A 13,153-nucleotide genomic window follows, 5' to 3' on the forward strand; every position below is an offset into this window, starting at 1 on the left:
CACACACACACACACACACACACACACACACACACACACACACACACACACAATACATTATCCTTGCAAAAAAACATGGAAAGGCATTAGCTGAGTCATTTTCCTTTCATTATAAAGTACTTGTAGCTGTATTGTGATGTATGTTTTTCATTGTTTCTGTGAGACAGTGTTCTGTACTTTAAACTATTCTGTCTAAATGTACGTATACATTTCTGCATGATAAGTTTATTAGCTGAAGATAGAAAAAATAAGATGATCATCAAAAGAAACTGGTTAGGGCCCACCAAAGCATTTGTGTCCAGGGTATGTAACTTAATCTGGGAACGATTCAGCTGGGTGATCTGGGTTCCTCCAGCAGTCCAAAGATATGTTGCACACCTTCATTTAAGTGTTGATTTGTAGTTGGTTGCGGATTCAGATGAGAGGATTGATAAAGCTTTGTGAGTAAGACTACCAAATGTCTGGCCCATCATATTAACCTACAACACTGTCAGCAGAGCACAGAACTGTCTAGGCTGCAGCTATTGTTTATTTTAGTAATCGAGTAACCTAGCAATTATTCCATCGATTAATCGGATAGGAAGTACTTTTCTCTTATTAAAAAGCAATAATAAAGATTCAAAAGAGAAAAAACATTCTTTCTGAATGAACTGCTCATTGGTTTTTGGTTTATCTGTCAAAAAAGCAACAAACTTTGTATTTACCTGCCCAATTAAAATGTTATGTTTTTAAAGAAAACATTTTAACACCACTGAGCAACCACGGTTACATTTTTGGAGGACTGTGCACAAGTTTGTTTTCATAGCCACTGCATTGGTTCCCATAACCAGTCGCAAGAGCCGTTAAAATGGAAACAACCATGGGACTGTAAATCTGGCTTGATGTAGCCGGATGGAAAATTTTTAATGCATCACCCAACCTTAAAATGTCAGCAACCAAGTCAAGATCATGACTCCATCATTTCTCCAGGCTCAAAGCACTTCTTGACCACTCAAGTGGTTAAACTGCATATTCATCCAACTGACCTAAAACTGCAGTAAACAGAAAGGAGGAAACAATTTCCAATCATTAATGACGTCTTCAGAGATTTGAGTAAGAATGATGTATAAATTGAATTTTTGATTTTTTTTATTCAATGCCAGAACAGACATAATGTAATATAACTGCCAACTTCAAGATGAGCATTTTAAAATGACTAATTCCATTACCTTTCTGTATTTGTATGTGAACAGACAATAACGTTCATTCAGAGCTTGTCTGCAGTGTTTTAAAGGCATCTTAGTGGGATGTTTTCCCCCCAATGGCCTTGCACATAACTGCTTCTTGCCAGTGAAATCATCCCATCAAATCTTTTTTTCACGACATCACAGGCGTCCAATCTGCACACTTTCATCCGTACAATCTCTCTGTCCCACTGAGACCAAGAACATAACAGCGAGAAAACGTCTGACAAACTGTCCAACTGTCGGGAGCTTCTCAGAGCACACCGAGTGTTTGGTTTACATAGTGCATAGTGCTCTAAATGTTCTTGACAGATTTTTTTTGACAACACTGATCACAACAAAGAAGGGAAATACCTCCAACAGGCACAAACATTTGACCACACAGCATGCAATTAATTTGCAGAATGCATCGTCCTTGATATGCTGCTTAAAAGCGAATGAAAGCTCAGTGATGAAACAAGAGATACTGATAATAGAATCAGAATCTGTAAATTGTGTAAAATAATGCTCATTTTAATACTATAAGTCTATCTGTGCTAATAAAACCATATAATAGTAGTATTGCATGGTGACACTCACACTCATGTAGTGGTTATCTACCTCTACACTTTGCTTTTTCACAGCTAAAGAAGACTCTCAGAAGCATCACATGGATACCTTTGGCATACTTTCTGACTAATGTACCACAGTTTCAGTAGATGCTCACTGTTATGCTAATAACAAAGTCAAACAACAACAAAAAAAGTATTTCCTCTGAATTTAGGAATCACTTGTCATTGTTTCTTCTGTAATCAAACGAACAAAGTATTGTGCCTTTCTACATGAGTTTCTTTCTTCGTGTCGTGCTAGTTTTCTTCAGCTAAACTCCAAAAGAACCCAAAGATTTTTGATTTCATAAGAAGAAAACACACAATCAATGGTGAATGTACTGCAGGTGTCAAATAATATGAGAATGTATGGACACTGACTGATGAAAAATTAAATTAAACACAAGTGTCATTTACAAGAAAAGATTAAAACGATTATTCATGCAGCTAATAAGAATGAACTATAGATTTATGTCCAATAAAACTGCAGGTGGGCAACAACACAATATGATGTGAGCCCTGTGAGTTGTGAATGGTGGGGGAAGGAGAGGCAATCCTCAGTGATCTATCACAACCTCTTTATGATGATAATGTGTTATCAGCATTCACTTCTCGTTAGCAGAAATCTTTTATCCTTCGTAGTAAACACATCCAAACAATATGAGGAGTGTGTTACTTGTGCTTGAACTCGTTGTGTTTTGATTGCTGATAATGATGTTGCAATGGAGGATTTTGTAGTTAAATGTAAAGCATGATTATAACCAAAATGCCTTTTTCCTTTGTGGTTGTATTTATCTGACAGTTCACACTGATGCAAAGAGAACATCTGAAAGCATAACAAACAAAACTAAGTGACTATTTTAGTATCTAGTGTGAAAGCGTTTTTTTTTTCTTCTTCTCCTTTCTTTCATTCAAAACATTCATTTCTAGCCAGTGTAGAAGTAGAGACAGGCTGTGAAATGTCAAGAACATTAAAGAGATCTAACGACCTTGAGATTTCCTACATCTATTCTCTCGTCAATGCTAAAGAGGCTTTAAAAACGGTGTCTTTGTAAAACTATTTCTTTGTGTTAGTGGGAAAGTACCACTGGCTACAAGCCAAAGACTTCATCTTGGTTCTGGCTGGAAAATTTACCCACAGTGACTCAAGTAGCTTCTCAGTAAAAATGGTGAAAGCAGCCACATCATTCTGGAAATGGACCTTATGTCCATGGTCTGTGATCACTAACAAAAACAGTTTGTTTCCTGCACTGAGAACGGTGTAAAGATGCAGTTTCCACATGCCCCCTGAAAGGCTCCTGGCACAGAAGAATAGGTGACTTGTGTAGCCGTCGGCTGTGGTAATCATGTGATATCTCTGTCGTTTGGCTAATCTCTTTACAGCCTCCTTTCTTTTTCTCCGGGATGAAGCCAGATATGGCAGCTCAGCCAGCTTTAGCCACACGCTAATTAATCTGCGCCACCAAAGCCTCTTAATGACACCCAAACACCACAAATGATCACTGTACTCATGCCAAGCCAAGGAAGTTTGATCCAAACTTTTGGTGTGGAATCAGAGAAGTACAGTAGGGAATTTGCAACACATTGAACCTGTGCAAAAAACATTAGGAGCTGAGGGTTCAGCTCTCTGTGTAGCTCTGTAACTGAGCCAGTCTAAGGAGCTTTAGGGATGTTGACCATTAAGGCCGGTTAGCTTGATTGGTGGAGGGTTGGGGGAGAAAAATAATGCACAGTCCAGTGTCACTGGCAGCCTTGCAGCTGGTGGCTCAGCTCATGCTTTTCTTTTGGTTATTTCAGTGGGAGTGGGTATAATCCACTCTGTCACACTGTCCTGCTTTGTCGGAGATAATATGAGGCCTCCATTCGTCTTTCTGCATCCCCCCCACCCTCCATTGTCTTTGCTTCAAGTTGAACTCACAATGAAGGGCGTCTCACTCTAGATTTACTTCTATTAACTCTTTAACTCTGTCTCTTATCATTTCTCACTCTCTTCGTCAGTGTCCATTCCTTCCCCTTTACCGTAATCTCTCTCTCTTGGATGGGGCTCATCTGTGACAGAGCAAATAGGCTCACTGTATCTGTGAGAGTTGTGAGGGTGGAAGAGAGGAGGCTTATTTCATTGAAACCTCCATAGAATATCCATCCACAGGGGAGATAGGGCCTGCAGGGACTCTTTATGCCAGCAGAAAACATGGGTGAAGTGGCAGCAAGGGAGCAAGACAAAAAACAAACAAATGCCCGCAGAGAGACACAGAACAGGTGGCAGACTTTTCTAAATTTAAAGAAAGGGCAATGGCCAAAAAGACAGACGACCCAGAGAAAGTCTGAGTTAAACATATTAGTAAACTGCAGAAGTAGAGATGCTGAGCTGTTTAGAAGCTGTTCAGCATCAACCCGGTTGATAACTGAAGAGCTGCGAGAGAGAAACTCAAACTGTGGAAAAGATTAGCAGCTTGCTAACAGCACATACACACAATAGCAACAGAAAAGCTTACAGAAGCCTTTCGCACAACCCAGAGGTCACCAGTTCAGCCAAGCAGCACGTGTAGATTCTTCTCCTCCCCTGCAGCTCAACCTTGTTTTGAGTGTCTTCTTAAAAAAAACCAAAAAAAAAAAAAAAACCCTTAAAGTAGTATGTGGACAAACAGTGATGACCCAAATACTGAACTGCAGAGAGAGAGAGAGGAATAATAACTCCTGCCCCAGCAGACAACGAGCAACCTCCAGCATGAGGGTGACACAGGTTCATCATTTAGTAACCACAGATCAATATGTTGTCCCATTAACACTCATCCCAACCTTCATCGGCTTGCCATTATACATAAACATATAGGCACAAATACAATCACCAGTGAACGCATTAGAGCATAACTGAAAACCTCACAGTTTGATGGCAATTTGAACAGAGTTGTGGCTCAGGAGGTAGAGTTGGACGTCTACCAGTCACCAGGTTGGGGGATCGATTTCCCAGTGCTCCTGATGCATCCATCAGGAGTGTGTGAATGTTAGAAACTGCTTACGTATAAAAAAAAAATAGCACCTAAATGAATGTGAGTGGGTAAATAATTGTTTTTTTATCTACAAGCCTTAAGTAGAAAAGCAGTGCACTTGGTGTAATAGCAAACAGTCCACAAAGACAAACCTTGAAGATGAAGTGCCACAAACAGGGGCATTACTCATCCGGTTAGCATTGCTAGCCTAGCTGGTTCCCAGGTGCAGACAAAGAATGTGATAACCCCGAAGGGTCATGATCATTCGTAATAACTGATACTAATGCAGTTCTGGATCACAATTACAGCTAATAATGTCACTTTGAAGCCTCTAACAAAGGCAATCTGCTGCAGTAACTTCAATTTAACCGAACAGTCGCATAGACAGTAAGAGTGTTATGTATGTGTTGTTTGGACTCACTCTCAAGGCCTCTATGACCAGGTCTCGGGCTTCCAGCTCTCCCTCCATGATACTCAGCAGGGTGAGCAGCTCCGGTTTGCTCAGGTTATCCATGTTGAACTCACATTTCTGCAAAAAACACCATAGATAACACATGACAGTCAGAGACAATAGGATCAATTAAGGCTGCTTAATTGGTGCAAAGATCTGACTTATTTTGGTCAGTACTGAGATCATGATTACTAATCATTTTCAGATTTAAATAGGTTGAAAGTTTCATTTTCAAACCCTTCCCTTCATTGTAGGGTCTTTTCCTAACAATATGAAGCACCTTCAGGTAACTGTTGTGCTGTGATGCCACTATATAAATGAAATTTAATTCTAGCTTTTCTTTTCCTAACAATCACCCTTTACACTAGAGCTTTCTTCCCTTTTACCGTGGCCTTTCTGAATAGGGCTCTGTGATATGATCAAATATATTGGATGACAATATGGGGCGACCGTGGCTCAGGGGGTTGGGAAGCGCATCTGTAACCGGAGGGTCGCCGGCAAGACACTTTACCCTAATGCCTACTGGTGTTGGCCAGAGGGGCCGATGGCGCGATATGGCAGCCTTGCTTCTGTCAGTCTGCCCCAGGGCAGCTGTGGCTACAGTGAATGAATAGTGGAATTGTAAAGCACTTTGGGTGCCTTGAAAAGCGCTATATAAATGCAATCCATTATTATAATATCTTGACACACTGTTCACTGCAATATTTTTTCATTGCTTTAGATGACAGTTTGCAATAGTCACCACGGCACCACAGAAGGTCCAGCCAAAACTAAAGGGGGAGCTCATTCCTAAATGAGAGGCTACTTCTGAAGCAAGGACATGGTTCGGTTATGAAAAGTCTGATAGGCAGCAAAAAACAGAACTGTGCAAATTATCCAGCAAACAGGTCCCATAGACACTGACACAACAAACATCTTCTACCAACTATGCAAGACTCATGAAAGAGTATGGACAGAGTTTAAGAAGGAGAACCAAAAAAAAAGAGAAAAAAAAAGTCAGGTGCTCAAAATAAACCTCCGACTCAAACGTTAGAACAGGTTTTTTCCCTGCAGCATGCCATATAATAAAGACTCACGAAGACAACAGCAGCAACTACATCTTATATCTCTAAATATTTGATTCTGTGCATTGGTCAAAACACTTGACTCAAGGTACACAACGCCAAGCTGAAAACACTTCACACAAGCCGAGTTGTCTTGTTTATAGTATGAGTGTTGTTTTTTACTCTACTGAGAAATCCACACGCAGCCTTGTGCTAACCGTTTGTTACCAGGACCCAAGTGGACTCTAGCGCAGTTGCAAAAGCGGAAAGTATAATCCCCACGTAATGGTGACCTTCGTTTGCTCTATCTCCAATGGCAAACGCATAGACCCAAATATTTTTTCGCCATAGCATTTTCTACATGTTTGTCCTCCAACTGTGCAATTGAGTTCTTTGCAGACAGATATGTTAATATCTGTAACACACTTTATTGGATTTCTCCTTTTCGTCCCCACTAGGTGCAGGTTTCTTACTACTGCATCTTTGTTTTGGTTATTAACATTAATACCAAATTCACTGTCTCTGGTAGTGTGACATAATCTCATTACAAATTGTTGCACTGTTTCCTTTGGTTCCTTCAAAGTCTGTAGAAAACTTGGTGTACAATGGCAATTTTAGTTTGTGGCACAAAGTAAACATTCAATGTAGTAACGGGCTCATCATAAAGTGCAGATGCTCCAGTGTTGGACAAGGTTGAGAATAGATCCTGCTCATCTCTATCAGCGTAATGAAGGGGTGGATCTTTGCGCCTCTATTTACAGTGGCTTGCAAAAGTATTCGGCCCCCTTGAACTTTTCCACATTTTGTCACATTACAGCCACAAACATGAATCAATTGTATTGGAATTCCACGTGAAAGACCAACACAAAGTGGTGCACACGTGAGAAGTGGAACGAAAATCATACATGATTCCAAACATTTTTTACAAATAAATAGCTGAAAAGTGGGGTGTGCGTAATTATTCAGCCCCCTGAGTCAATACTTTGTAGAACCACCTTTTGCTGCAATTACGGCTGCCAGTCTCTTAGGGTATGTCTCTACCAGCTTTGCACATCTAGCGACTGAAATTCTTGCCCCTTCTTTGGAAAACAGCTCAAGCTCAGTCAGATTAGATGGACAGCGTTTGTGAACAGCAGTTTTCAGATCTTGCCACAGATTCTGTCAAAATCTTTCTGCACGCCACTTTGGATGCCACCGTATGCAATTCCAGCTATAAAATTAACGTGTTTACAACCTGGGACAAGAAAAGTTTAGACCTTGATGGATATTTTACCTTTAGCAGCCAATGGCAGCGCCTTCTTTAGCCTATGTAACTAATGTTCTACTTGCTCCCAGTCTCCAACTGGTCTCATTAACCCTCTCGAGGCAGGTGTTGCCAATTTGCAACAGTTAAAAACTAACAACCTGATTACCCCACATACATATTTTATGAGGTTTTTTTACTCAGAGTGCCACTGCAGGACTTGGTTGTGCATTAGCAACAAAAAGTTAATTTGAGCCTGAGAGGGTTAAGTGCAGTTCTAAAGTCAGGCTAGCCATCCTATCTCCAAGCCATTAAGGTCTGATTACATTTGGGTAGGTCATTAAGCACCTATTTGGTCAGTAGTAACTGCAGGGCCAATGGGTGGAGATGGATGTAATTGTGAGCAAGCAGAGCACTTCATGCTTCCCTCAAGCCTTTTCCGGTCAACTTCTAAAATTGCTATGTACTGCCTCTGCCCTCTTTTTGAATTAGTCCCCTTGTTCTCTGATCTTCTTGCTTTGCCTGATGTTGAATCATGTTATTTATGCTACAAAGATAAAAGAAATATTTAAGAAAATCAGAACTTTATTTTTGGAGTTTACAAAATACAGTTATGTTCCAGCCTTTTATTTAGAGATTGATAATGCTGCTGAAGAGATCATTGTGCCAACAAAGTCCTTTTTAATCCTGATACATTTTGCTAATAGTAATTTCTTCCTCTGGGATTAACAAAGTACACTGATTGTGATTTTACTTGTGCTTCATCATGTGTGATGAACATCTGAAGTGAACTCCACAGAATATTGGGAGAATTAAGTCAGCACAGTGACCAAGATTGCCCTTCGTCACATGTAGCGCACAGCAGGAAATACTGATTAAGATGTGTTCTCAGTACAGTAAAAGAAAAACATTCATTTGGTTTTTGTGGGTTGCTTTGCTTGCACATGACTATAATCAGACTTCATATTAGGGAGCAACTGTGAGCTCTCACATGCAGCTCTGTTGACAGCAATGTTTGAGGCTTCAGTGCACAGGAAAACATTTTTAACATTGCATTGTTGCTTTTACTTTTACTTTACTCTCTGCTCACGTCCCCGAATAACCCAACAGATCTGACAGCATTTCAAAGCAAAGAGTCAAAATGTCTTGTTAAGAAACCTTTAAAGTCACTGTCTTCTTTTAAAGTCAAACCAATGTGAGAAAAATGAGCGGCATTTTTAGCCAGACAGCTAAATAAATACGATGATGTAACTTCCCAGGAAGAGGACAGACAGAAGAAATTCTAATTACCTTGTTGGCCTCTTTTAACCAACTGCTAAAAAGCACCACAACCAGTTGCAAAATATAGAAGCTTTTCACTAGACTATTTGTTCAGTGCAACTAACGAATGAGAATAGCAAGAGTGTTTCAGCTACATCAGACTGATTGCTGCCTGCTCTTTCTTGAGGTGTCAGTTGTCAGACGGCCATTTAAACCTGATTTAGTATCCTCCTTCAAAACCTCCGCCAACATTTCTTCATTTCATCAAAGTCTTGCACATGTCTACAGAGCACTCTCACAAGGAATATGACTGAACATCAGAATCAGAGATTTCTGTAACATACTACCTCTGTGTGTCTTCTAATGGCATTGTTATTAATAGAGAAAGTTCAAGCTCAAACAACTAACAAATGAGCTAATGTTGCCTTATAAAGGAACACTCTTGTCCTTGAAAGCTTTTAGATAGGCCCGTATTGGTGAGAAGAGGCTTTCTCTTCTCAGAACAAGAAGCTGAAAAGTAGTGTGTCAATCACATCACAGTTTAGTCAAAGCATGTTTTTATTCTGAAGACTGGAAATAAAAGCAGAAGAGATTCTATGGGATTGATTCGCATCCAGGCTTCCAATCGATCCTCAAGTTCCCCTTTCCCAGCAGTGTTTTCACCGCTCAAACAAATTGGATGAGTCAGGGGGCCTTGATGGATGTCCACCCTTAGCTGGTGTCCTCCTGTCACAAGACCTTGGGTTGTGGGTGGTGTGAGGTGAAAGCAGTAGAGTTAATGGGGGGGTTAGTCTGGCATCTGTGCACAGTGATCAGGTGAGGGAAGAAGCAAACTCTAATTTGTTCCATGAGCCGTGAGCCATGCACCAAGGGCATGAGCAGCCTTGCCAGCATTCATAGGCTTGTTCACTGTTAGCCCCAGTCCACTTAATAAGGCCTGTGTCATTTCACTTGGAGCCACATTTTTGTACTGTAATTTGAGTGAAATGCCCCGCTTAATAGGTTGTACAAATATAACGTTTAATCTTTTCTGATGACTTCTCCAACTTGTTTACATGGTCATTTGAACTCCCCCATATCAGAGCACAGCAAATTTGTTGTCAGGAAGAAGCTTCAGCAGCGACATTACAGCCACTCATGTTAATGGCACTCGTCCAACATGGCAGCATATCCCCCATAAACACCCCTGGCCACTCTTAGGCTGCTGTTACGCAACAATTCTGCCAGACAACAATGGTAAGATTTAAAGATGAGGGACAATCTTGTCACAGTTAAAGGAATATTTTGCATATTTCTTTAATTAACAGCATTATCAGATTGTAACAAAACAAGTAATCAGACACTGATGCTGAAACCATACACTGTATGCAAAAGATGGTTATAACCATTGTGACATCACCTACTGGTTTCAGACTCCACATTTTGAAGCCTCAGCTTTGGCAACATGTTAGTTCTTTGGTACCGGAAGTTACCATATCATTAGCTAATGCTAGAAGGTGGCTTAGCAAGTTGTATCTATAAACTGCACCACAGCAAGGCACTGACAAACACATCTTAAATGGTCAGTGACACACAGCAAGCCATATTGATTTTCAGATAATTCCATTAAAATGTTTCAAAAGGCATAAATATAGTGAAGAGGTCCAGTTTAGTGACTCCAATTAGTAGTGGTGATTCTAAACACGCACCAACTGGCTATACCTGTGCTATAAACACGTTTTTACTTTTGTAAATTTGGACCTTTTCATATGCAAGTCTATGGGGATTGATTCGCTTTTGGAGTCAACCTCAAGTGACCTTTTGAGGAACTGAACATTCACGCTAGCTTCATTTTTCTGAAAGGATAACACATTATAAACTACCAGAATCTACAGTATTCTGAACATGGCAGCTGCAAAGATCTCCAATTAACAACCACACCTGCAGTACAGCATCTCCTCAACAGTGTTTGCTGATTACGAGGTGAAAGATACAGTTCCAAAACAGCAGTTAGCATTAAAGTCAACAAAAGCTGTCAGTCAGAAGGAAGCTAACAGGATTGGTGTTTGTTATTTGGTAAAGGAAATGCTACCAACATCAAGTCATTACATCATTTAAAGAAAGGTCTAAGTTAGAGCATCTGGACAACATCCACAAGGAATTGCAAAGGTGTATATCTGGTAACACAAAACTATTCTACAATGACACTTGACCGTCCTCTGTAGGCAATGTCGTACTTTTCAGTGACAATCCTGTAGAGTTACAAGTTTCTTTTAAAAGCAAAATTTCCTAGCACTGCCCAATTAAGTAGTTCACTCTGGGTTAATCCTGTTTGTTTATGTGCTCATGTTTTTTTATGAAACATTTAAAGAATTCAGTTTCTAGACATACTGTCTGATTCACTAACATCTATTAAATGGGTGGGAGGTGACAGGCAGAGTGCCTTTCACTGACCTCTAAAGCCTCTCTGAACCACCCTCACTTCAGAATCCTCACAAACGAGAAACTTCCCCCCGCTCAGGCCAACAACAGAGTCTGACAGGGGTAAGCAAAGAGCAAAGTGCTTTATTTAACCACTGCAGGCATGGTGTTGGTGTTGGTGGTGAGAAGGGGGGAGTGGGAGGCCATCAAGGCGGAAGCCCCCTGGAACCTGGAAAAGGGAGAGTGCACTGGTACTGAAGAGGTGAGGTGGCTGCCTGACTCCCATGTCTCCGCCGCACCTGTTCGCCTCAACGCTAAATGTAAAGCAGCTTCCAGGCAGTACTGAGCACGCTCAAGAGGGGGTGGGGGCTGGCTGACACAGTACTCCCAGCTATGCCAGCTGAGTCACTGAAATTAAGACCAATTTAGAAAGGTGTATGGTGAACGGGGCCAGCACCCCCTCCTCTTCCTTTTCACTGGCTCTGCCCTCCACTCACCCCCACAGCTCTTCTCCCACCATCTCCTCAACACCCACACTACCACCCACCCACCTCAGGGACTGTGGCTGCTGTTCTATTATTGCAACACCACACATTTCCACTAGCCTACCTCTTCAAACTCTCATCCAAAGAGGTATTTTTTTTTCTTCTAAACTTGCTGTATGTGTAACAAAGTTGAAACAAGGACAAACTAAAAAGAGTGTCACTGCTCATCCTGCCTCAGGGTTCCAGTCAATAACAGCAGTCAGACAGGTTATATCATGGAACAAGCAAAAGGACGGGAAGGTTTCATGGCCTACTGCCGGATGGGGCAACAGACCGATCCATTTGCACATAGGGGGTGCTGAGCTGCTGTGACCTGAGAAAGGGCACAGAGAAATCACAACTAGGTGCTTGTACACATGTGAAACCCAAAACCAGCTGGTGATAACAAAGGACTGCTTGAAGAAAAAAAAGAAAAAGAAAAAAAGCTTAAGCCTTGAGTCCTCAGGTCTGACAGTCTGAATCTATGGAAGCCTGTGAGGTCTCTAAGGACTGCCAATTTAAATAAACCACTTTCACACCACACTTAGCTCCACATGCCAAGTGTTCATCGTTTGCGGAAAAATTTAGACAAAATCAAGATGGAATGAAAAAGATTTCACCTCTAGCGGCGGAGCTTTGGGGGAGCAAACGACAGCTTTAATAAATCTATACTCAGTTTTAAGTCTCCTGCAGCCAGGCGAACAGCTCGCTCCAAGTCTCTACGCATTAACTCATTTACTGCAATGTAATACTGTATATCAACCTGTACAGCCACCGACGCTTTCTCTTCCATCAAGCACACGATTACATTACAACTGAGGGATGCCTGCCTTTAAAGCAGCCGCTAGAGGAGAACAAAAGAATTCACTGCTGGGGGGAAAACCAACACTGTTCTGGCTTTTACGGAGGCTACTGAGAGTAATTATGGGTTATTCATCAGCCCAAGCAGAGACGAAGCCCTTGTTTTTCCCCAGACATTGTCGCGAGGCTCGCGCTGGCCACCGCTGTTGCTTCACGAGCCCGTGCGAAAATAGATGCGCGCGACATTTCGCCCTCTTTCCTGGGTGACTGATAAAGGAACACGCCGATAAAAACACACGTGTGGCTTTCGCTTTTTCCCAAAGCTTCCTACCGTGTCAACGCTGCCCAGCACGGTGGTTGCCAGTGTTTGTACCGGGGGAGGCTGCTCTCCGCTGGCTCCCTCCGACGCCATCTTCGTACTGTAGCGGTCTGCTGGAGTGAGGGCGCATCCGGCACTCATTAACTATTGCACTGCTGAACGCAAATCTCAGCACGCGCGGCCATGGAAGAGGAAAGACAAACGAGATTTGACAATCTGAAGTGAGGGGAAAAGATGACAAGTGTCCGTCGTTAAAAGCCTACAACTGAATGCGTGCGGGGTGCTGCAGCTGGGAGGGGGTGGGCAATGTGG

General features: G+C 41.7%; 1 protein-coding gene across 1 annotated transcript in view; it reads right to left on the bottom strand.

The window, feature by feature from the left end:
• cttnbp2 (cortactin binding protein 2) overlaps positions 1–13,153 on the bottom strand; it is a 97,462-nt gene extending 84,309 nt beyond the window's left edge. Inside the window, exons 1-2 of the mRNA XM_026174721.1 lie at positions 12,854–13,153; positions 5,222–5,329 (exon numbers count right to left, since the gene is read on the bottom strand). Coding sequence (XP_026030506.1) covers positions 5,222–5,329; positions 12,854–12,982 — 237 coding nt within the window. The 5' untranslated portion in view covers positions 12,983–13,153. The remainder of the gene's footprint in view (positions 1–5,221; positions 5,330–12,853) is intronic.

The sequence above is a fragment of the Astatotilapia calliptera genome, chromosome 7, assembly GCF_900246225.1.
Source record: "Astatotilapia calliptera chromosome 7, fAstCal1.2, whole genome shotgun sequence".
Taxonomy (NCBI): domain Eukaryota; kingdom Metazoa; phylum Chordata; class Actinopteri; order Cichliformes; family Cichlidae; genus Astatotilapia; species Astatotilapia calliptera.